The following is a 25227-nucleotide window of genomic DNA, read 5'->3' on the forward strand; positions in this document are numbered from 1 at the left end:
GTGTGTGTTTGTAATTCAAAGGACTTTGTAAACATACATAGCAGCATCCACCCACATGCGTGTGTATTTTTGTCTCTAGGTGATTCTGAGTATGTTGGTGCCTCCTGCCATCCTTCTGTTGGAGTACAAATCCAAGGCCGAGATGGCTCACATCCCTCAGAGCCAGGACGACCACCAGATGACCATGGAGGACAGCGAACACAACTTCCAGAACATAGCTGAAGACATCCAAATGGTTAGATTCACTAAGATGTTCTGGTTGAGTGTTTTTATCCAGATGTTTGGTTTCCTTTTACTTTTTTTCTTGTGAAAATATGGTAAAATATGATCTCTCCTTTACTTTGAAATCATCTGACAATACTGCATTAAAATAAATCATTTTAAAAACCATATCCAAATTCATCACAAACATTTTTTTTTTTAAGATTTTTTTTGGCATAGACACCTTTATTAAGCAGTAGACAGAGAGGAAATACGGGAAAGAGGGGGGGATGTGACATGCAGCAAATGACCTCCGGCCGGAATCGAACCGGGGTCGGCTGCGTATATGGCATGCGCTTTAACCACTCAACCACCTGCGCGCCCCATCACAAACATTTTTAAATAAAAAATTAGCCATTGTTAAACTGATGATAATTGATGACCTGTGAACGTGTCCGTTGTATACGAAGAATAGCCTGACAGATACTCACAGAAAAAGCTTTTTGATTAAGACTTTTTTGCACTTTTGGCCTGAAATTCCTCTTTTGTTTGTTTTGTTTTGATTCAGTCATTTATTTGCTTACTTTCTGTCGCTCACATTCTGTTTTTTTGACTTTGTGTTCTCTCTCTCTCTCTGTCCGTCTCTATTTTCTCTCCTCACTGTGGCTTGCTGCTGTCTAATTTGGGCCTTTTTAACCTCTCTGCAGGATGTATTCAAAGAGGCCAGATCCCACGACCACGCAGAAGTAAAGAGCGACATGGAGACGCACATTCGCTCCAGGAAGCTGCCCTTAACCAGGAAAATTTATGCCTTCTACCACGCTCCCATTGTCAAGTTCTGGTCCAACACGGTAGGGAGATTACAGAAGAGAACATACACACGCACACAGTCATCTGCTCATCCATCCAACCGTCTATTATATGGTGGTTTATCTGGGTAGGATTCTGGGTAACAGGATCTACAAGGAGAGGGTGTTGCTAGCCAGGAACAGTCGTTCGAACACGCATTGTTTATGTTTTTGCACTGAAAAGAAGATTTACACCCGCCACCCTGCAGAGATACAGATGTGTTCTTAATGTTACTGTTTACAGGGCGTTTCCACCACAGAAGCTTTCCCAGAGGACCAAGAATCTTTTTATGGAAAATACATGTATTTTCTGTAGGATCATCCCTGGTGTCACAGTGTTCCTGTTCAGGATGTATTTCTTAAAGTATTAGCCGAGCTTGCAGTGCTGAATGTCACTTAAGCTTAACATGGCTCACAAAAAAAGGAAGCATTGGTAGAATTAATATTAGAACTAGGTGTGGTTATTTCTGGTTGTTTATCCAGGTCAAAAACAAAATATGTGTTTCCAACCAGAGCACCAGGAGCTTTTACTCCCAGGAACTACTTTTTAAGGAAGTAAAAGGTTCCTGTTGTTGTTTGCGTTTCTACCCAGTGAAGATTAGGCAAATAAGGTGTATTTGCAAGTGAACACATTGTTTTAGTGCACACCAATACAACAAAAAATGACTTGGACTTTGCCGTTGATTTTATCGTATGCTTTCTTCTGTCAACGCCATCATGTCGATGTGACGAAGCACAACAAACAAAAAAACAGGCAGATTTTTTTCAGTGGCCGAAATACAATTCTGTAAGTATTCAACTAGTCATTAATGTTTAGCAGTCTGTGGACATAAATTTGCAGATCTTTAGGAGAGTATTACCCCCAACATGGACTTTGGGGGGTAAAATAATGTCTCTGGACCTTAATTTGGACCCTGGTCCCTCTGGTGGAAACACAGAAAAAGTTCCTCCAATCACTGGAGATGTAACTGCAGCTAAAGTTATGTTGTTGAAAGAAGCGCTGAGAGGAGGAGTGAACAAGAGAGAGGGATGAACGATAAGCTAAGTATGTAGTAGCACCTGGAACAATTTGAACTAAAGCAGCTATTTGAGATGTGGCGGTGATGTTTAGAATAAAGATCAGCACTTTGCTAAATGCTTATTGCTGTCTTCACCAGGTCGGGCTGACACGATATCCTGCTGCCTGGCTGTGATTGATTGATCTATTAATACCACAAATAGGAGAAGGAGTGTAAAAAGTAGTGAGTCACGAAATATGGAAGCGACATATATTCCCACAGCACCGCCCACAGGAAAGCTCAGGGAACACAATCATACAACAATTTCCCAATCCGCAGCAAACATCAGTCTGAACTCAGGAACTATTTGTGGAAAGTGTTTTTTTCTGGACTGTGGGTCACTTACAGATTACCAATTAAAAGGCAACAGACTTCTCAAGAAAGAGGCAGCAGTAGCATTCACAGCTTGTTTTCAACACATTTTCTTTAATACACACTCAGTGAAGGGATTATCATTCATCTTTTCTCACTTGCTCTTATGTTTATGTATATACACAAGCCTGAGTCTGGTTCTCAGGAGCGTGGGAGTCATCACTGAGGGTTTTATTTGCAGGGACAGGGCTGTTTTTCAGGCTAATCAAGACTGAGTAGAGCTGATAGCATCACTGAAACTGCCAGTCTGTGTAATGTAGCCTGTGCCCCCAGGCTTATCTACATCTGCAGAACCAGCTCCAGTGCATCAGTGCAGCACCCAACAATGGCTGAAGCATCCAGTCGGAGTGTTAATGGCTGATTTTCCAAGAGTTCACACCTTGCATGTCAAGGTTCAGCTGTTTTTGAAAGCATAGATCAAAGTTGCTCCACAGACGTTTTCGGCTGCGTGCACACGTGTAAATTGCCTGTCTCTGTGGACATTTACAAACTTTCCCACAGTCTGCAGGATGGTTGACCTGTGCTTCACACACAAAGGGGCTCTTTTGTACAAACTTAATTTACATTTGGAAGTGTTATTCGGCGTTACTATAAAGGAACTGATTATTGCAGCTTTAAATGAGGACTCTGTTATAAAATTCCCATCTCGATTTCTTACATAATTCACCTCATCCCTCCCTTGTGAGAGCAGGCTTTGTCAAGAACTGTGAATTTCACTTGAGACTTAGAAGCTGAAGTTTCTCTTCTCTCACACGGCCCTTATCCACACAGCTAACCGCCAGCTGAGCTCTTAGACCTCAGAGGCCTCCGTCAAGTCTATTTGCTCCTGACTTAAAGTGCCACGATGTGATTCTGCCCCTCCAGAGGGCCTCAACTGACCTTGTCTCAAAATATTTCAGAGAGAGGAACACAGGACAGTTAACATCTACGTCCAACATATCTTACATACTGTATATCTGAATTGCTCACATTTGTGTAGTTAAAGAAATGTATACTTTGAATAAGCATTTTATATGATATTTTTCAGGGTTGTTAAAGTGTGATTGTTGTGTCTCCGACTGTCAGCTCTTCTACCTGGGCTTCTTGATGTTCTACTCGTATGTGGTCCTGGTGAAAATGCCTGAATGGCCTTCTCCCCAAGAGTGGGTGGTCATCCTCTACATATTCACCTCTGCCATTGAGAAAATTCGAGAGGTATGTGGAACTGAAGTATTTAAGACATTTAAAAATTATGACAAAGACTAACTTTGCTCAGTCCTAGTCCTTAGTTCATCCCCTGATCATTATTTCATGTTGTTCCTCTTCATCCTTTCTTTTTTTCTAGATGTTTATGTCTGAAGCAGGCAAAATAAGCCAGAAGATAAAGGTGTGGTTCAGTGACTATTTCAATTTGTCCGACTTTCTGGCCATCGTGACCTTCTTTATTGGCTTCGGCCTGAGGTTGGCTGGAGGAGAAGCCTTTGTCCCCGGGAGGACGGTGTATTGTCTGAATATCATCTTCTGGTACGTGCGACTCATGGATATCCTGGCTGTGAACCAGCAAGCTGGACCGTACGTCATGATGATCGCTAAAATGGTGAGTTCTATGAGAGAGAGGCACCGCTGGATGATGTAAGCAAGCAGATATCAGTGTTTTTGTACACCGTTTAAAGACTGTCATTACTCTTTCTTCCATGTTTTATTTTTTTCTGAAGGTGCTCTTAGGTTTACACAATACAGAAAAAAACAAATGTTTACCAGTGATCACTGATACATAAGGCCGTGACAGCATGCAGCTTTTGTATTGGTAGCTTTTAAGCAATTGGTTTAAACACTCTGTGAGAGTTATCATGTTTTTGTTAATGTTTTCATTGAATCAATTTGAACATTCACATTTAAACAGCGTTAATCAACTGCATGATGTTTTCAGGTATTGTAACCTACTACATTAGCTGGGCAGCCACATCAGTGTTAGAGCAGCTCCACGTCGTAGTTTAAACATAGTAGTTTTATCATTTCTGAGAGATAGATGACCTCCAAAAGCATATTGAGTGAAATGATCTGACAGCCATGTTAAAAAGTTGGTGATTTAATTTTTTTAAAGTAGTTGTTTGTTCATGTTTGAAATGTACTTTCTTACCCTGTAGTACAAGGCTTGATATACAGCATACAGCTTAGCTCAGCTTAGCTTAGCTTAGTTTAACCTGAAGACTGGAAGCAGGCAGAAATGGCTAGCCTGGCTCTGTCCAAAGCTAATAAAATCTGCTAACCACAGCAACTCTTTAAAAAAAAAGTTACATGTTACATGAAGCAAACATTTCTTGGCTAAGTCTAAACAGCAACAGCAGTTTTTACCTGAAGATACACTGCTTTGTTAATGTTCCAGGTTAGCTGTATCCCCTGTTTAAAGACTTTATCCTAACTGCCTGCTATTGTTAGCTTTTCATTTAGTGTACAGATAGCAGGATTTTATATTACAATATCTAATATTTCAATGCATTGTCAAGGCAGTATGGTCCTTCTCTATTATCGCAGTGTGCATTCGATTTGGACCCACACAGGGCAGAACATTAGTTTTAGACTAGGTAAAGATCAAGACCGAGATGTGTTGAGACCAAATACCTTTATATTTGGAGGTTGTGTGTGTGTGTGTATATCCTAAAAAGCTACTCCTCTTCACAGTGTGTGCCAATAACAGTGAGAGCTCAGTAAAGACCCTGTGTGCGGCGGGAGTGTGGCTGACTCCTCTGCTACAAGCAGTCTACCTCTTTGTACAGTATATCCTAATGGTCAACCTCCTCCTCATATTCGAGTTGTATCAGTCTTGTCGTCTCAAGCTAAATTAATGGCGTAGTGCTGATGTTTGATCCCCAGAGTAGACGTGTGTGTGTGTGTACCACAGAGATTTTATAAGTCAAATATTGTTTCAAGTAATGATAATACCGTCAGTTACATGTTTTTCATTCGGTGTGTCCCTCTTTCAGGTGGCCAACATGTTTTATATTGTAGTAATAATGGCTATAGTGCTGCTGAGCTATGGTGTACCCAGGAAAGCCATTCTGTACCCACATGAGGAGCCCAGCTGGACGCTGGTCAAAGATGTGGTCTTCCAGCCGTACTGGATGATGTACGGGGAAGTGTATGCCTATGAAATCGATGGTAAGGACGATGAGGATGGTAGGGGAGATTACGAGGGTAAGAGCAGTTTCATTCAAAACTTCTCACCACAGCATGAAGGCTGATTGTCACTCAAAATAAGCACTGGAAATCAAACCCACGACGGAATAATCATTGCTCCCCCTCACAGCCTCTTCACACAACATGCGCAGCCAACACCGGTCTCTTTCGGCAGGGCAGTGCCTTTTGCTTCACCACATCATCGACTGCCTCGACTCAGTGACAAATGGTCTGGATGAAATGCAGCATTGAGTGTTGATCACTTGAGTCGGGCGTATTTGAAGCTTTGGTGGAACAAAACAGCTGGCTGTGCCACTTAACCCGAGTAGGCCATACCAACTTCTCACCCACAGTTGGAAATTATGACATGGTTTATGACTGTAAACGTGACCTTCATAAAAACTGAGGAAGTGATAAATATTCATTTGTCAATTAAGCGGTATACGTTTGCAGAAAAGGTAAAAGAATGAGGGGAAAAAAAAAAAAAAGAATTGAACACTAAAGGTTAATTTTTAAACAATCATTCAAATATTCCTCTGAAAAAATTCTAGTAATATAAGCTCATGTTTTTACAATATGACAGGCTACTATCAGCATAATTCCTTCTAAATCACATGAAAATTCTTGGAAGGAAAAAGTGGTAATTAAATGATTGTAATGCTGAAATGTTCGACTTATGTTTCAAACATTGTTTCTGGTTTCGAGGTAATACTGGAAGAAATGATGTGTTCAATGTTGTCACTTGTTATCTGGAAACAGTTCCTGAATCAGGCCTGCAAACGGCTAAACTACCTGTTTCTATTTAAATTCATGGTAATATATAGATGAAACAATATAATGAAAAACCCAGAAGACATCTGGTAATTACATGGTATTACCTCTTTATCTTTAAACTATTCCTCCAATTTCCTTGATATTATCAAGCTGGAACAGTAAATGCATTAAAAAAAATAATCCGAGCAGGATTTTATATTAGAATATCTAATATTTCAATGCATTGTCAAGGCAGTATGGTCCTTCTCTATTATCGCAGTGTGCATTCGATTTGGACCCACACAGGGCAGAACATTAGTTTTAGACTAGGTAAAGATCAAGACCGAGATGTGTTGAGACCAAATACCTTTTATATTCGGAGGTTGCGTGTGTATCCTAAAAAGCTCCTCCTCTTCACAGTGTGTGCCAATAACAGTGAGAGCTCAGTAAAGACCCTGTGTGCGGCGGGAGTGTGGCTGACTCCTCTGCTACAAGCAGTCTACCTCTTTGTACAGTATATCCTAATGGTCAACCTCCTCATCGCCTTCTTCAAGTAAGTGTCGTACATGCCACTGCTTAATTCGGCTGTGTTACCAGAATAGTGTGTGTGCAGATTAGCCACGTTCTCCACATTATCATTATCATCATCATCAGTGTAATTTCTATACTCTCTGTTTTCCAGCAATGTGTATTTGCAAGTGAAGTCCATTTCTAATCTGGTGTGGAAGTACCAGCGTTACCACTTCATTATGGCCTACCATGAGAAGCCTGTCCTCCCTCCGCCCTTCATCCTGCTCTGCCATATCTACTCCCTCTTCTGTATGTGTAGGAAGAGGAAGAAGGAGAATACCTACGGACCAAGTATGAGCACACAGTTGGAGGCATTTTGCCTCTGATTAATGCCATTTTTCTAAAGAACACTTTGTGTACAAAACAAGGAACGTTTGGTAGGTTAAAGAAGATCTCCAACAGTAACAGTTCTTTCTTTCTCTATTTCCAGAGCTGTTTCTCACAGAGGAGGACCAAAAGAAGCTACACGATTTTGAGGAGCAGTGTGTAGAGACGTATTTTCATGAAAAGGATGATCAGTTTCATTCGGGGAGTGAAGAGCGCATACGTCTTACCTCAGAAAGGTGGGACTTTGGTGATGGAGCTTTCTTGTAAAGGAACTAAAGTTATGTTTGCTGTAACTGTCATCAAAGCATATTGTGCGTAAGGTGTGGCAAATATGCTGAATGCATTTGTTCCTCCATTTTTAAGTATTTTAAATGCTATTTTGTTTACATGGGCTAACTGAAGTCACTCTTTGTCATTTGCAGGGTTGAGACCATGTGTATGCAGCTAAGAGAAGTCGGGAACAAGGTCAACTTTATAAAACGCTCTTTGCACACGCTGGACTCTCAGATCGGTCACCTGCAGGACCTCTCTGCTCTGACTGTGGACACTCTAAAGACCCTCACTGCTCAGAGGGCTTCAGAGGCCAGCAAGGTCCACAATCAGATCACCAGGGAGCTCAGCCTGTCTAAGAACGTGGTCCCCAGCATCGGCCCTGTGGCACCAGACACTGGCCCCCACTCCAAATCGTCTGTGATGGGCAAACGCAGCGTGGGGGCCTACTACGGCTCCTCTTTTCCCCAGGCAGGAGTCAACATTGCAGATTCTCTGTTTGGGATTGGTGTAGGGGGAGGGGCTGGGACAGAAGGTAGCCGGAGAGTCGGGCCCAGCCCTGCAGAGGGACTGGGGCTGGACCCCAGCCTGAACCCTGCATTGAGTCCAGAGAGGAGGGGGTTGTTTGGGCTCGGGCACTTTGCTGCAGAGGCTGGCTCCTCGGGCAGCACTGGCCCCAGTGCCTTTGTCCAAAGTGCTGTGGCCATTTCCCCTCCGGAGCTGCGTCTCCGAGGCCGCTCACTCACCCACAGTAAGCTGACCCGTCCATTGGAGCCGGGCCTTTCCGACTCTCCATCCAGCCTGCCCAATGTGCCCTCCCCCGGGGCTCAGTTCCACATCAGCAGCACCCCTTCCCAGCCCAGTGGCTCCAGCCACCCAGAACTCGCCCTCACCGGGCTTTACCAGCAGCCCCTCCAGCCAGACAGTACCACTGTCGAATTTGGGGCATTTGTGGGTAAGTATGAGACAGAGACTGAGAGTGAGTCTGTTGTTGATGAGGAGTTAAAAGAGGATGGTGAAAACTGTGTGTGTGTGTATCCTACTGTTGTTATCATTTCTAAGACTTCGGGCTCTGCTCGGCCTGTCTGCTTGCCTGCTTACGCTGCAAAGCCTGAGAATGCAAAGGGGTTAGGAAGGGGGAAGGGAGACAGGGAGGCACGTGTGGGGTACGTGAACGAGGCGTTCTGCGATGACGAGGGCAGATCAGGCTCTCTGAGTGAACAGGGCACAGACACCGAAGTCCCAGTGACTCCTGAAGATGAGTCATCACCGGGTAACACCCATGGAGATAGCGACCTGCCAGGTTGCACCCATGCCCCTGCTGAGGCACCCAGAAGACCCCACAGACGAAGGAGCAGGGAACAAAAGACGTTGGGACGATCTGCCCCTCTAGTGTCCTGCTGTCAGGGTCAAAGTGGGTCGGGCGTATCGCTCGAAAAGAGGAACACGGCAAGAGAGCCAAACACAAAGAGAGGTTTGAGTTTAAGTCTGAGCTTCCGTTGAGGGCGGCGTCTACCGGGTGCTGGGGCCTGTCCATCTTCAGATCAGGGTCCCAGTAGACCTTTAACTGGTGCTTTTTGCTTTTCTTTCTCTGCTCTGTCTGGATCACTTGTCCGACTGGTTTACTCTTTGTTCCTGGGTGGTTCTGAGGTTTACACATTTAATGTGACTGGAGCATGAATGATTGGTTGACTGGTTGAGGATTTTAGTTTTAACCATGATTGATGAAAGATTTATTTGGCAGGTGGAGGTGATTGTGAATCAGATGTTTGAACTGTAATTATTATACACTTGAGATGAGCTGCTCGTCTTGTCATCAGGCATTCTTGTTCTGAATGCTACACAGTGATCACCTTAGATTTCAATGGAAGTAGAAAACAAATCCTAAATGCTGGAAAAATGATTATTTGTGATTGTTTTGGTGGGATATTACAGGATGCAGACATTAAAAAAAATATATATGTTTTTGATTATGTGCCAACAGCAAGGGAAGTTTTTAAATTAGCCCAATATGGACTGACAACATTTTCTTTGTTTTAGGACATAAAGACAGTTTGGACCTCCAGCACTCCACACCCAAAGAAACCTCCAGCAGACAGCAAAGCCCGACTGCACAGGCCAGATCGCAGGTGTGTGTGTGTTTGTCTCCAGGCCAATTACACTGGCATCCCAAATATTTGTTTTTGTTTCGTTTTCTTGGCGTGTTTGTTCAGTGTGTGTTTCTGTCATATTTTTCTCCCATCTTGTAAATACTCAGAAGGATGTTGTTTCTCCTTTACATTGCCACACAATGTGATTGATCATATTGATATTGTGAATTAATTAAGTGACTACAGTTGGAAGGCCTTACTCACTCATTACCATCTCTATGTGATGCAGCTGCTCGTTTTATCTACATTAATAATACCAATTATTATATACATGTAAAATGTATAATTTCCTCAGATCTTGGTTGAGGCACTGTTTATAATTCAAGAGGTGAAGTGCCTCTGAACCATTTAACTCAGTTTGTTGGTATTTTGCTGCCTTTACAATCTTGTCTCTGGCGGCCATCTTTCAGGATTCAGCCTATTAAAATTAAACATATAAACTAACCAAATGTTTACCTTTGTTCTCCTTTTTTTTCTTTGTCTGTTGTTCTGGCTACAGGCTCAGGCTGAAAGTCACGGTCACATCAGAGCAGTCAACTCCTATGCTGGTTTTACAGAGTTTGACAGAAAACCAGCTTTTCTCCATCCCGACTCCAGTAAGCCCACAAAAAAAAAGCCCAGAAACTAACAGCGGCAGTGATATTCTTACACTTTCACTGTTACAGATGGTAATCATTTGTTGTGTTTCTGCAGCTCTGACAAAGAAGGACAGGAGCAGAGTGTCAGCTGAAGACATCCTCATGCACGAGGACCCCAGGACGGCAGTACTGGTAAGAAGTGTGTCTAAAGCAAAAAACAAGCAAAAAAAACACGTCTGTATCTCGAATGTGTCATTGTTTAACGACCTCCTCTTGTTTCCTCAACAGGAAAGAGTTCAGGTCAAATCAGCCCAAGCCAGCAGCCTGTAAGTGTCCCACTGGCTAACATGATGCGCGCACACACACACACACACACACATACATGTATAACTGGTGTGTCTTTGTTATCTCTTTCTTTCAGACGAGCCCCTGGAGAAGATACACTAAGCGGTAAGCTGTGTAGTTTCACCGTAGTGCTTTAGTTTGTGCAGACTCGTTCTGTCCTGATCTGCAAGTCCAGCAGCATTTACACAGACACTGTTATTAAAGTTATCAAAGTGACTTTTACTGTTTTTCACTTTCAACGCATGTTTGTGTTTGATACAATCAAAACGGGGATCTCTGGAACCCTTTTCCAGTGTGTTTTAACTTTAACTTAACGATCACATCGAGTGAACTTTGCTGTATATTTTGTTAATGCTTGTTTCCTGATGGAAGCTTCATCATCTTTTTCTTCTTCTATGGTTACAGCCGCAGTTTCTCTCTACACGCCGCGACACACCCACCTCGGAGCCAGAAAGGACTGTAAGTAATCAACGCTCACTGAGCATTTATCAGGGTTTTTAATACCATGACCGTCTTGACTCTCGATTACATTTGAGATGATTATTTTGTTAATCAAGTAGTTGATCAAGAGGCATCAATTTTGATTATTAATGGACCCTTTCATTCATTTTTCAAGCAAAACATTCACAAGTTCCAGCATCTCCTCTTTGAAAATTTGCTGATTATAAATGGTACATTTTTAGTGAATTCATTTATTAATTAATTTTACTGTTAACATTGTTAGTTAACTAATGTTTCTAATACTAATACGATTAATCATGTAATCAAGAAAACAGTCAGCAAATTATTCACATATAATTAATAACTTATTGCAGCCCTACTACATTTTGTTTGACAGAAATAAATGAATGTGTGATATTAAGTGAAGGGCATGGATAAAATAATCTTTGTTGTTGCTATTTATGAGAAAAAAGTAGATCAAAGAAACATAAAATACATGTAAAGAGTGAGTAACAAATCATTTATGTGGCTTCCAAATACAAATACAAATAAAAATGTTTTGCTTAGTAATTAATTACAGGAAATAAAAGAGTTGCATCGAGCTTCAGCTGCTTTTGTGCTGATGTTGTGAAGCAGATCAGAGACATCTGCTGGTGGATGCTGGAACAGCTCAGAGTATTTCTGTTGAATTAACACATCCAGATAATTTATTACCACCGTCATGTTTATAACAACAACATAGAGTTTTGCAAAAACATGACCAGACCTCTTTTTTTTCTCCGTAGCTATTGGCTCACCTTTCAAACCCATGGAAAACTACCAGTACTCAGGTGAGACATGGAAAATAATTATCATGTTGTCATGGATTTCCAAAATCAATGTAGACTTTATTCTGCTCGCTCTTCTTCTTCAGTTGTCTTAACCTGTTTGTGTGTGTTTGTGTTTCTTCTTACAGCTGTGGAGCGCAACAACTTGATGAGGCTGTCCCAGAGTATCCCCTTCACCCCCGTGCCCCCGAGAGGTAAGTCTGGGTCACAGCACACTGTCAGACGTGTCCGGTCAGGTGAAAACCCTGCAGACACTTCTGAGAAACAAGAGCTGGAAAACAGTTGGAAAATGAGGAAGTTTTGAGCCAGATAAGAGACGTGATCTGTGCATTGTTTTCATCACACCACACCTGCGGCTGGTTGCTGCACAGTCACGTCCAAGCAATGAATGAACAGTGTAAGTGTTGTCTTTGGTGTTGTGTTGTTTCTTTTAATTATGTTGGCTTCATTATTAATTTACTACTGCCTGTAATGATTTTGATGAGTGGCAGCCATGTTGTTGTCACAGTCTGGTTGCTTTTACTGTGAATGTGTTGAAATGTAGATGCTTGTGCATTATGTGAGTTCCTCATGGTGGTGTTAGGTTGTGATTATACTGTTTACTTGAAGCAAGTTCATCATACAGGAACCAGTTATTAGTGTGATTATGATTTTAAAACTCCACTAAGCAACGCCATTTTAACTATTATCGTTTGATCTGCAGACATAATAAAGTTATCAGTACTACAACAAACTATAATCTTCAGTTTTGAACAAAGTCAGAGGCAACTTGTTACAAAGACAGTCTTTCGCAGTCAGCTGCTTGGTGTTTATTTGTCATTTCTAGATGGTAACTCGCAAAAGATCGTGAAAGATTGATCGCTAACTCAAACCATGATCTCACCGAAAAACCCTAAGCGTGTGTCTGAGCCTGACCCGATCTTAACCACAGTGTTGTCACAGTATGTAACATAAATAGTTTGCGCACACACAAAAACCAAGTTTGATGGCTCTCGCTGACACACCTAGAAAAGAACTGTCTCTGTCCCAGTGTTGCGCTGAACAGATAATATCACCACCACCTCCTAAATGCAATGTTCTTGGTTCAGATCCAGATCTGAGACACTTTTGTACGTCATATCCTTCACCCTCTGTGCCCTCACATTTCCTGTCTGACTCTATAAAACACTCGGGTCAAATACTTAGTATGTTGAATAGATCCATAATACAGAGTTAATGGAGGAGGCCGTTACAATCAAAGTATTCAGGCTGCTGTGTCAACATGTGAACATGTCGGCCAGATAAACGGGTTGTAAATCAAGGATCTGTAAATCTTAGATGCCCTTCTGCCTCCTAGTGGATAAAAACTGTAAAAAGAAGACTTTAAAGCGTTTGTGTTTTGAGAAACAAACAGCTGAGGGGGTTACAGAGGTCAGCAAATCATCTCCGTGTCAGTCAGCCTCTCTGACCCTCACCTGCTGCTCTGTGTTCCTGCAGGTGAGCCGGTGACTGTGTACCGTCTAGAGGAGAGCTCCCCCAACACCATCAACAACAGCATGTCTTCCTGGGCCCAGCGGGGCCTCTGCGCCAAAATAGAGTTTCTCAGCAAGGAGGAGATGGGCGGCGGACTCAGACGGGCCCTCAAGGTGCTCTGCACGTGGTCAGAGTACGACATCCTGAAGCCAGGACATCTGTATATAGTCAAATCCTTCCTTCCTGAGGTGGTCCAAACCTGGCAGAGCATCTACAAGGAGGACACTGTGCTGCACCTTTGTCTCAGGGTAGGAGGACAGACACGCACACACACACACTTAATGTCACATTTTACCCATTTACACTGTAGAGCTTCACAGAATCTCTTCTGTGCTCAGTAGGTTAGGTTAGATGCAGTTTGCAGGATGGAATCGTTCCGTGGAAAATTGCATCCGATAAAAATGTCTGTCTTTGCCGCTGACAGGCTGAGGTTTTTATTTTCTAAGTGTCTTTAAGAGAGACCTTTTTTCTAAATAATAAGCTCCTTTTTGTAACCAGGAGCACAAGTCTCGTTCAAGGAGAAGTCTCGCTCTGAAATCTCCCAAGAGGCTTTTTCAAGAAGACGGCGGTGGAGAGAGTTGGAAAGAAAAGTTTATCTAGAAGGACTGCCAGCAGGAGTTTATCTTCAAAGTCATCGCTGAGCAACAACTTGACGAGACTTCCCCTTGAACGAGACTTCAGTTTCTGGTCGAGCAACAGATCTTACTATTTAACAACATGTTTTCTCGCTCTCAACTCAACTGTCATCGTTGCCTCAAAGGATTACATGTCTTGGCTGCCAGCCTGAGTCGATCTGCTGGACGGACTCCAAACCCTTTGGTTACATTTAATATAAGGCCTGTGTTTACATGTACTGGAATTCCCCTTTAATAATCAAATAATCGCTCATAGCTTTTTGCTATTAAGACATTAGATGCAGCAGAATTTACTGTAATACATAACCGTAGAAAAAAAAAAAACCCACTAAATTGCTATACGGTTTGTTTTTGTGACCTTTATCCTAGTTATATTTTCAGTGCCTTTCTTGTGAACAGCCCTCACACCTACACTAATGTAGGACATTGATATTAGACCTGTTATGAGTAGTGTTTTCCTGCGTCATTACAGGAAATTCAACAACAACGAGCTGCTCAGAAACTGACATTTGCCTTCAACCAAATAAGGCCGAAGACTATCCCCTACTCACCGAGGTAAGCACATTCATATTTTTTATTTTTTTTGTTTCCCTGTTGGACTGTTTTGCTTAGCTCATGGTGGTTTGGCAGGACATCAATGTCAATATGAAGCCGTCCGTCACCCAACCTAATGAGCATTCCTCTGACTGTGTTGCCATTGTTCCTTGTGCTGAGCTAACTGACAGTTGGGTTCAGCCTTACTCCAGACGGACAGTCCAGGAGACTGGTATCGATCTTGTCGTCTAACTCAAAGATTTTCCAAAAATGCTGAGTCATTTAAGGATCAAGACATTTGTAAACTGATGACATTATTTGGTCAAGAAGTTGTTTATTTCCTTTTTCGACATTCTAACTGCATGAAGGCTGGAATCACTTTAGATGCAGCTTGTTAAAACACAATTCTTTCTTTATCTTTAACGCCTCATGACTAAAAGAAAATCTAAACCTGAGCAGGAGAATTTTGTGGGACGTTATTTGTTCAAGTCTCTGCTCTTGTGACCCATTACCCTGAAACCCGAGTCCTCTGTGTGTTCAGGTTTCTGGAGGTGTTTCTGCTCTACTGTCACTCTGCCGGACAGTGGTTTGCTATAGAGGAGTGCATTACCGGAGAGTTCAGGAAGTTCAACAACAACAACGGAGAGGAGATCAACCCCACTAACCTGCTGGAGGAAACCATGCTGGCCTTCAGCCACTGGACGTACGAGTACACCCGCGGAGAGCTGCTGGTGCTCGACCTGCAGGGTAAAAGACTCTCGGCACGCTGACATGTCACCACACAGAGTCATTTATCAGAGAAGTTTCCTGTTTTTGGTTTTAAATGGCACTTACTCACGTAGATTGGCTTTTATCTCCAGTGACTTCCTGTGCAGGGTGATATTGATGTCATGATATTAAAGCTTGTGTGTTGGTGTTTGTGTTTCTCTGTAGGTGTTGGGGAGATTCTGACAGATCCATCCGTCATTAAGAGCGGTGAGAAGGGGTAAGTCACCTTTTTAAATGTGTTCTTTCAGCTTCCTCTGCCAATATAGATGCTGATCGACCAACTTATCATTCCTTGTTTCAGTTTTACAAAATTCAGCCAATTAATTGATCAAGTATGTCATTTTTTTAATGCAAACATAACTTATTTTCAACTTCTCCTCTGTGATTTGCTGCTTTTTGGTCTTAAATTGACTGTTGCTCAGCTCAAAAAAAAAAGTTCCCTCAGACTTTTGGGGAATTCAACAAGAATTCACCAGCTATTTTTTCCAGTAATATTTCAGTAAATGACTGCTGTGTGACTCTTGCAGATCCTACGATATGATATTTGGACCTGCCAACCTGGGGGATGATGCCATTAGGAACTTTCGAGCTAAGCACCACTGCAACTCCTGCTGTCGGAAACTCAAACTTCCTGGTGAGGAATAGTATTTGCATCACAAATATGCTTAACATCTTCGTATTTCAACCTAGAGGACGTACAGACGCACTCTGATGACATGTTATTTCTTCTTAAAAGCACCTCAGGTCCTTCTCCCTTACTAAGAATATGTAGATAATCAAATAATGTTGTTTTGAAACGTTGAACCACTGGAAACAAAATATCTGCATTTCCCTGTGAAGTCCATCAGGAGGCTCAAGTTTCCATATCGCACAGGTTATTTGCATCCTGGATCATATGGATTTTAATACAGAGACAGTTTCCCTCTTCAGCAGATAAAAGTGAAAACAACCTCACTGACCTGCACTGTCACTCTGATGTATGAGGAAACATTCAAGTTAAAGAACTAGAAGCAGAACACATTTCTGACTGTCGTTTATTTCACTGTGTTGGTGCCCTGATAAAGTTGGAGCAAAGATTCTAATCTGTTACATAATGTGGACTTTGCCCCTTGTTTCTTACTCACCAGATCTAAAGCGGAATGACTACACACCAGATAAGGTGACGTTCCCACACGAAGACCCTCCCAACCCGGGGGGTGGCGGCGGCGGAGGCGGCGGCGGTGGCGGCGGTGTCAGAGAGTCCCGCCAATCCATGAGGCTGATGCTGTGATCTGTTCAATCCGCGAGGGCAAACGATCAGGAGGCTACACTGTTCTCATCGATTTTTTATTTTACTTTATTTTTTAAGTCAAAGCCAAGGAGCTGAGAGGCACGACCAATCAACTGGAAGAATCACACCTGCGTTTCCACGGAAACCAGTGCATGCAGACTGTGTTATGTTTGTGTTGGTCCCGCCACAAAACGCTGTGTCGAACACAATTCAACCATCTTAACCTTTTTTTTGTTTGTTTTTCTTTTTTAGTACATAAATGAGGAAAAAAAAAAAAGATTTAAACATATTTTGTATAAGTTTATGGAAAATATATATATGTGTATATGAACTGGATATATCAACAGGTACAATAACATTGCAGAGGGTTTATTATTTATTACGAAAGTTTGAGAAGTTGCCTTGTTTTAAGAAAAGAAAAAAGAACAAATCTAAGTGCATTGTACATCTGTTACAGCAGCGTCAGAGAGGACCGCCTGCTGACATGGAGTCTCTGCGACGCTGCCGTTTGCCACCACATCATTTTTATAAATGTATAAAGACTTGTATCACAACATTTTGTCTCTTAGCTAACGAGAAGATATACATGAATTTGAAAATCTTGTAAAAATATGGGCAGATTGCAATGCAACTTTTACAGAACAATGTATGTACATTTTATTGTATTGAAAGTGTGTCCACCAAAATATTGCTGATAGTTTTTATTGTTACAAAGGTACTATTGCTATATCTTTGTCATCAACTATTGTATGAGCAAATTACAATCTAGTGTATCTTATAGATACTGTTATCCGGCATGAGCTGAACAGATTAAAATATTTTATTCAGGGGAACTGACAAAAACGTTAAGGGTATTACTGTATACATTTTGTACTGGATATCATTTTAAACAAATAAAATGTCTAAAAGCTTTAGCAACATCACTGTGACTCGATGCATGGCCTGTCTTTAGATTCAAATCAAAAACATTTATCCGCGTTATTTTTTTTTTAAATGTTTCTCCTCGTAGGTTTTAAGTAATGTGCCATGAAGAAGAAAACAGTTTCTAGTCGATCAGCCAAAAATGAATTTTGTTAATTTTTTGGTCATCGTTTCACTGATTTTAAGCCAAACTGGTTATAAATTGTGAGGAATTTATACTTGTGGTGTCTGTGCTTTTTCATAAGCAGTGCCTATCGTTGTATATTCATAGTATATTTTAATTCAAACTGTTGCCGTGGCATTAATCTCGCCATCAGTCGAGCGGTGAGGTCCTGCAGATAGAAGGTAAATTCTTGGCTGTCCGCCTGCAGAAGGACACAGTCGGTCCGCTGTTTTGAACAGAGGCCTCAGATTCCTCTGGTCAGACTGCAGCTGCTGGTGTCTGAGTCCACGCACAATGACCTCCGTTCAGCCGCCCGCTGACCGAATCAATAGACTGCTCACCTGTGCACCTGCAGGTGTGATAGTGTGCCGGCTGTCTCGTGGCTCTGAAAGGAGAAATGTCACGTGGGGTCTGGCTGCCATGTCAGGGTGATATTGCAATAACAGTATGTTTTGTTTTTATGTTCTATGAACTTGTATTTGCAAAGTTCATCTTCAAGTTTATACAACGCTCGTCCCAGTTTGGCTGAAGCGACGAAGGGGCCTCAGCAGCCTGAGTTGGTCAGATTAGGTTTGTTATTTTATTGTGAAATTACCTCTTTGTTTCCTGGCACAGAGTTCACCTGCTGAGCTGCTGCTTTATTTGACTCTCTGTGACTGCTGAAGCCTTGAAATGACCAATTGTGTTGTTTTAACAAGCATACTTGGTTAATAATGTGATTGTAAAAAAAAAAATAGCATGCACCGATAAATTACTGGCAAATTAGATGAAATTCATTTTGATGCAGATAATTTTATCTACTCTCACCTCACACAGTCCTGTCGTTACTTTGCCAAAATGTGTTTATGTTGAATACCATTTAAGAAAAGCGTATTAGTTTTTCATCTGAGCCCTCATGTCCCCACCTCTTTTCAACACATCCTTCAGTACTGTGCTGGTTAGACCGGGATATGGAACATTTCTATGAATTATTGTCCCTTAAATTTGAATACTTTGCACTTGAGTCGTGTCGTTTCCAAACAGTACCAACTCTGCTAACACCAAAACATAACTTGTTTGTTGTCTCAACCATCCGTCCCCACCCCTTTTCAACACAAAGTGTCGCCCTTACTCGTAACACCTTTTGGTTAAACTCTTTGCACAGAGGGACGGTGGTGGATTTTGTCCTCCATCTCCTCTTTAATATCACGAGTAAGGGTCTCCTCAGGACCAGTGTGACCCCAGGAGGGTTTATTACAGCGACCAGTGACTCCTGCTCTGACACAAAGAAACTGAAACTGTAATAATACCTCTGTTATCTCATCCAATTCAAATGGAAACATGATGCCTAAAACTGGACGGACTGGTTTCACCCTCCCACTGGGTGTGGCTCACTCAATAATAGTCGACTAATTGTGACTTTGCAGGTTATTCAGCTGATCTTCGGACTGAGTTTACAGCTCCGCATCGACCACAGGCTCCTACGAAGCAGCCGTACTGCGTAACCATGGTTAAAGTCACCATCGAATACTGGTAAGTTTCTGACTTTACATTCTGCTGACTGATCTTGTAGTTGGTTTCAGAAGAAAAAAAAAAAATAATAATATTTAGGTGGAGATTTTCACCAAGTGGACCTATTGATCCTTGTTTAGGAACATGTTTTAATTCAGCATGTTGGTTATAAAATACAAAGATACTCTTTCTCACATTGCAACTGTCACACCCTGAAAGGATTTCAGCACAGACGCATGATAAGCAGAGTTTTGAAGACGGAGTCCAAAGAGCCGACAAGTGGGTTTATTAAAGCTGTTGTCGCTGTGTTTGTGTTGTGCTTTCGTGTTACAGCAACGGATGAAATTCAGCCTACCGCAACCGCTGCGCTGAGCTGTCTAAGAAACTCAGGGAGATTCCTGGTGTGGAGGTGAAAGGAATCCCTGGGAAATCTAGTAAGCTGCTTCTTTCTCCACCTATACAGTCTACAGCTATGGAGGCTCATTGCTGCCATGAATGATGATTTAAAAAAAAAATAATAATAAAAAGATCAAATGAAAGGAATAAGAAAAATAAAAGTAGACTAGTTGACCAACAGAACCAGTAGAACAAAATAACTGATAAGCAGGAAGGGTTCCGTCTAAAACAGCTTGGTGTACAAACAGAAAGAAAAAGGGGTCAGCATCAGATGTCAGTTTGGTGTCAGAGTTCCCTAAATTTTTTGTTTTGTTTTGTTTTGTTATATTTTACGAGTGAAGCCAGACATAACTGGGATACCTTTCTGTGGAGCTCACACCCAGCACGTTGAGGGGAAAGACATTTAAGAGATCTGAAAAACGGCAAATCAAAAAACAGGAAAAGAAATTCTGGTACACTGGCAACCTTTCAAAGAAACTGTGGCTCAGCATAAGTGTAGGATTTGTGTGTGTGTGTGTGTGTGTGTAGATGATTAAGACAGTAAAGATTAAATGATTATGATATAAATGTTCCTTGAGGTGACGGCTGAGTGTACTGTGTCCTAACGTTTCCTCTCAGCAGTGACTGTGCTGCGCTGCCCCTGAGAAAGCTGTTTTACTGCTTCCAGTGCAAAAGCAGATGATGTGTGTAGACTCACACTGTGAACTACTTCACGTTAACTCCACTTGGATAAACTTTGTCTCATTTCTCACCAACAGGCAGCTTTGAGGTGTTCGCGGACGGTAGGCTGATCTACTCCAAGCTCCAGACGGGAAAGTTCCCCAATGACGAGCAGGTTGGTAAAAAAAAAATAAAAAATCTACCAAGGTTTATGTACTTATTTATTTAGTAAATAAGCCTGTAAATATGCTTATTTACAGCATGGTGCGAAAACCTGATTATCTTTTTTATTCCTTCTAATATCTTTTTATGGACTTTGCTTCTAAAAACTCATTTTGATGACTTGTTAAACATCTTACTGCTCTCCAGCGACAACAACAACTAGCTAATTACATTTATCTTCGCCTGATCATTCACTGTTCGGATAACAAATGAGGGTTTAATGGGTCGTGATAACATTTGTGTCTCCTCTAACAGCAACAATTCTCACATCTATAAAGCCTTTTGGCACAATGACTCAAAGCAGACAGCCAATTCTTTCCATGAGACACGATACGCATGACTGCATTCCTCACAGCGGTGTGTCAAGAGACTGTGGTTTTTTGGCTCCACGTCCACATACTTAAGAAGCAAGATTAAAGATGATTAAGTTTCTGTTCTGTATCACCCAGTCGCCTGTCTGAAAATCGAAATTTTATTGGTGGAAAGGAAAAATGTGATGTTTGATATGTCAGTTGAGACGAGGGGGACATGAACACCTGAGCAAGATTTCATGGCAATACACACATGACTTGTCTCTTTTGGACTAAAATGCTCTTTAGTTTTAGTCAAATTTTAGTCATTTCTTTATGTGATAGTTTTAGTCCAGTTCTAGTCGACGAAAACTCAGTTCTAGTTAAAAAAAAAACAAAAGAGGAAGTATAGTCTATTAACAAATGAATTGCTTCTGTCAATAAGTACATAAGATCTCCAAGCTCACAATGTGTTGCAATGTAGATCTGTAGATCTGCTATTTTCACAACTTATGTGTGACACTCTTGTATGATGAAGTAGGGCATCAATTCATGAAAAAAACAGTTGAAATATGTTGGAAAAAAAGTTGAAAAGTTGAAATATGGAGATAAAAGGTTTCTGTCCAACAGCACTCTCCAATACTTATTATATTTAAAACACGTCCATATATCTGGGGGTAGGCGTAAACATGTGAAGTGATGTGAAGCTCGAAGTTGGGCAGTGAACAGTGACAACGAATTTGTCTTCAAAATAAGAGGCTTTCATTACACCCCATTGGAGTTTAGAACTGGGTTCTTAGCGGGGGGGCTTTTAATTTGAAAGTAGCGACCGTTCCTGGCTTGCCGCTACAACAAGCGGACAATGACGACAGCAGAAATGTCCTGCATTTTGAACGTCTGACAGAACCGCCCACTAACATTTACGTCCGTTCTCGTCTCGTCAACGAAAACTCACACACATCTCGTCATGTTTTAGTCATCAAAGAGCCGTGTTTATCTCGTCGCCGTCTCGTTATCGTCATGAGAAAAAGGGGCATAAACGAAAAAATTTCCTCATCGTCATCGTTGACGAAAGCAACACTGGTTAGGATCAGTTCGAACCGAGCCGCTGGACTGGAAACTATCGAGGAAGTTTTTATCCAGAGCTGCTCGAACGGCCGACAAAAAGTCAACAGTCTAATATGGCACTAAATAAAAAAGTCTTTCCTTGTGTTTTGTGTTACCAGGTGTTGGAGATCATAAGAGAGATGGCCGGTGTAAAGAGCCCGGGGACAAATTCAAAGCCGGCGAGCTCCAAGCACGGTTGCTCCCACCATTAGAAGAGGATGATGAGGGCTGTATTCACACTGCGAGAACGTGGCTGTTTTTTTTTTTTCTTGAGGTTCAGGCTGTATTCTTTCATCTGAATGCAAATATTAATTAGAACATTGGAAAATTTAAAGTTTAATTATGGAAATTGGAAAAAAACACCCGCGTCTTCTTCACTGCGAATACAGACAAAGACAAGAAGGTGATGAGAGCAACTCTGAGGATCCAGGCACTGATCGGCACTTCTGTCTATGAATGCGCGCGCTAAAAGCATGCAGCGTGTGCACGATGCACGTCTAGAAAGCCTTTCAGCTCGACTGGAGCCTGAGGAACTGCTTCTCGTCACGTCTGTCTCACGTATATAACGTCTCTGCAGCTGCGTTCACTCAGGGATGGAAAATCACAAATGTAACTCTTTAACCAAGCCACATAATTCACATTTCAGGTCTGTGACAGGGTACGAAACTTAAGGAAAAAGTTAGACACGCGCTTATTTGCGTTCTTGCCAGTCAGCGAGATGAGAGGATTGAAACCACTCTCGCGTATGCAGGTTACAGTTATTATGAAGCTAGTTGGTTAGCTTAGCTTAGCATTAAGACTGGAAACTGCCCTGTCAACGAAATCGGTCTACCAGCATCTATAAAAAGCTCTAAATAACTTCTCATTTTATGCATACAACAAGTAAAAAGAAAGTGAAAGTGCACGCTGTTTGACCAGAGATCATGTTCCAGACTGTTTCTTGGAAGGGGCCGGTAACTTCCTGGACTCTGCGAGGCTACTGGTCCAAATCAGGAAAACATCTGGACTCCTGTAAAATGGTGGATTTTCATTTTTACACTTACGTTTTTCAAATATCTTAATTAGTGAGCACTGGAGGGACCGGTAGGCAGGTCTGGTCACGTTCAGTCAGCACCAGGCAAGCTGTTTCCAGTCTTTATCACCAAGCTAAGCTAACTAGCTGCTAGCTGTAGCTTCAGATTTAAAGAACTAGTATGAGAAATGTGTCGTTTATCTCGTCTAAGTCTCGGCAAGAAAGCGAATGGGTACATTTCCGAGATGGTTGAACTCCTGTTTTAAACTTCCTGTGGGCAGACATCACACATGCAGGTCATTTACTCTCTCTCATATGGCAAAAATAAGAGTCAAAGCTGGACATTTTTTAAAGCGCCAGCGTTAAAAGCAACAGCCTGTAACTTCCCGGAGAGAGTTGGTTGAGTGGTTGGTTGAGCGTCATTCTCAGGTCGCGAAAACCGAGCTGCCAACCCACAGCGACGGTCTCTGACACTCTGGGGACGAGGCTCAACAATCAACTGTGATCAACTTTGTCCAGGAAGTCACACGTTGTTGCTTTTAAGTTGCAAATTCACCCGCCTCACTCTGACATACTTCATGAACACAGACTCATTATTTCTACCGTATCAGATCTGTTTTCTATTCACACCTGCCACATGTGCCCGACTTGTTCCTCCCTGGATGTGACATTACTGTGTGCTGCATTTCTGTTCCTACTCGGATATTTTACCAGGTAACAGATCAGTGACAAATATTACAGGTGCGATAATTCATTTGATTTTGAACATACAGTTTATTTGAACCTGTTAATACAACTTGGTGTACTGTTACACTGCTTTCATCATCATTTCCAACAAAAGAAATATCCTGAAATGCAATAAAAATATAACAAAAAACCATCTGCTCTCCTCAGATGATTTGTCACAGTATGTATTCAGTCTGTAGTCAAATGTCTCTGTGGTGATCAGAGACGACAGAACGGGCTGATACGATCCAACATCGCATCAGAGATCAGACAGACTTCCTGAACTGTTCCCGCTCGTGTGTCCCTTTGTTTCCTCTAGATAACATAAAATCCGAGAAATCCTCTTGGGCTGGAGATACAGAGCCTCTTGTTCAACTCTCTTATTTAATGTTGCAGTTTTCCTCAGTCCTGGTCCTTGGTCCACCCTGCCCTGCATGTTAAAGATGCTCCAACTCTCCTGATTTCAAACGATCGACCTGTCATCAGGTGATGCTGAAGCCTGATAACGATCCATTCATTTGAATCAGGTGTGACTCCCCTGACCACCAGGACTGACAAGCACTGGGTTAATATAGATGCAAACTATTTATATTTTATATTGATCGCTTGAAATTGAGTCACAGCTGGAGTAAATGGTACGATATCTCCTTCTGAAATGTGGTGGAGGAGAAAAAGGTCATGTGCGATCCAGCTACTCGAGTATATGTGCCTCAGTTTCATATCTCCATGTGTGGAAACACAAAGCTGTGATATCTGGACCAGCTGTCGGTTGTTGAGGTCACAGAGTTTAACACGTTCCTCGTCGCTCTTCATGGGGGAAGCTCAATGAGCACTGTGACATCATCTGGAAGCCGAACTAATCTGGGCACTGTAGTTTTTTATTTAGCGAACATTTAGGATCAAATTGTGTTTTTGCTGGAGACTTACAGACACGAGCTGCTAATAGGGTCAATTCACTGTGGGCTCAGGCTTTTCACAGGACTGGTGACGCTAAAGAAATTAAGATTATCAGCAGATTTATCCTTCAGAGGGTCGGATATTAATCATCTAGTGGGATGGAACGATGAAAAGCACACACAGTCTGAACTTTAAGCCCTCTGGATTGAGTTTTTAAAGCAGTCGAGGACTCTAATCTCTATTCGATATAATCCATAGAATGAACAGATGAAGGTGGCAGCGCAGATTTGTCTGTTTGTGCTCCGCTGGTGGAGTAAAACACGATCAACAGGAAGCGCGCGGGGCCCCACATCTGAGGCGGCTGTGGTTTTGCTGTTTCTCAAACAATGTGAACTAAACTATGTGTTGTGACTAATGGAGAGAACAGTCGAACGTGGGAGTGCTGAGACGGACTTTACTGTGGGAAATGTCTTCTCATTTAGCCGGGGCATTGAAAGTGACCAACACATGAGGCTCTTTGTCTGCGTACGAGGAGTCAGAGGGACGCAACACAATGGCCTCATTGCAGTATCATGACACACACACACACAGGCCTCATTTGGAACAGACTAGTTTAATGACTTCATTTCCTTCTGTCATTTAACAATATGATGTTTATCTAAATAAAACCACATTTGTTAAACAAATCTACCAGTTACTTTATGACATGCTATTTTAACCATCTCAT

The 25227-nt window shown here is 41.9% G+C and overlaps 1 protein-coding gene and 1 long non-coding RNA gene across 3 annotated transcripts in view; both read left to right on the forward strand.

Annotated features, from left to right (window-relative positions):
• The window catches only part of trpm7 (transient receptor potential cation channel, subfamily M, member 7), a 40084-nt gene extending 22546 nt beyond the window's left edge, over positions 1 to 17538 (forward strand). The window contains exons 18-40 of one of the 2 annotated variants that reach the window (XM_030414355.1): positions 80 to 235; positions 909 to 1052; positions 3545 to 3673; positions 3804 to 4055; positions 5443 to 5617; positions 6809 to 6941; positions 7071 to 7249; positions 7389 to 7521; positions 7708 to 8510; positions 9596 to 9684; positions 10205 to 10301; positions 10399 to 10475; positions 10572 to 10609; positions 10705 to 10733; positions 11034 to 11087; positions 11855 to 11899; positions 12025 to 12090; positions 13373 to 13656; positions 14516 to 14598; positions 15119 to 15324; positions 15511 to 15562; positions 15873 to 15979; positions 16473 to 17538. In XM_030414355.1, coding sequence (XP_030270215.1) covers positions 80 to 235; positions 909 to 1052; positions 3545 to 3673; positions 3804 to 4055; positions 5443 to 5617; positions 6809 to 6941; positions 7071 to 7249; positions 7389 to 7521; positions 7708 to 8510; positions 9596 to 9684; positions 10205 to 10301; positions 10399 to 10475; positions 10572 to 10609; positions 10705 to 10733; positions 11034 to 11087; positions 11855 to 11899; positions 12025 to 12090; positions 13373 to 13656; positions 14516 to 14598; positions 15119 to 15324; positions 15511 to 15562; positions 15873 to 15979; positions 16473 to 16615 — 3474 coding nt within the window. In that variant the 3' untranslated portion in view covers positions 16616 to 17538. Of the gene's footprint in view, positions 1 to 79; positions 236 to 908; positions 1053 to 3544; positions 3674 to 3803; positions 4056 to 5442; positions 5618 to 6808; positions 6942 to 7070; positions 7250 to 7388; positions 7522 to 7707; positions 8511 to 9595; positions 9685 to 10204; positions 10302 to 10398; positions 10476 to 10571; positions 10610 to 10704; positions 10734 to 11033; positions 11088 to 11854; positions 11900 to 12024; positions 12091 to 13372; positions 13657 to 14515; positions 14599 to 15118; positions 15325 to 15510; positions 15563 to 15872; positions 15980 to 16472 lie in introns of those variants that run through there. The other variant, XM_030414356.1, reaches the window with a different exon arrangement.
• Positions 17539 to 18960: 1422 nt separating this feature from the next.
• Positions 18961 to 23688, forward strand: LOC115580809 (uncharacterized). Its single transcript, XR_003983931.1, has 5 exons — positions 18961 to 18978; positions 19106 to 19211; positions 19524 to 19624; positions 20345 to 20421; positions 21985 to 23688. It is a non-coding gene; the product is annotated as an uncharacterized LOC115580809 (long non-coding RNA).
• The last annotated feature ends 1539 nt before the right edge of the window (positions 23689 to 25227 follow it).

The sequence above is a fragment of the Sparus aurata genome, chromosome 4 (assembly GCF_900880675.1).
Source record: "Sparus aurata chromosome 4, fSpaAur1.1, whole genome shotgun sequence".
NCBI lineage: Eukaryota > Metazoa > Chordata > Actinopteri > Spariformes > Sparidae > Sparus > Sparus aurata.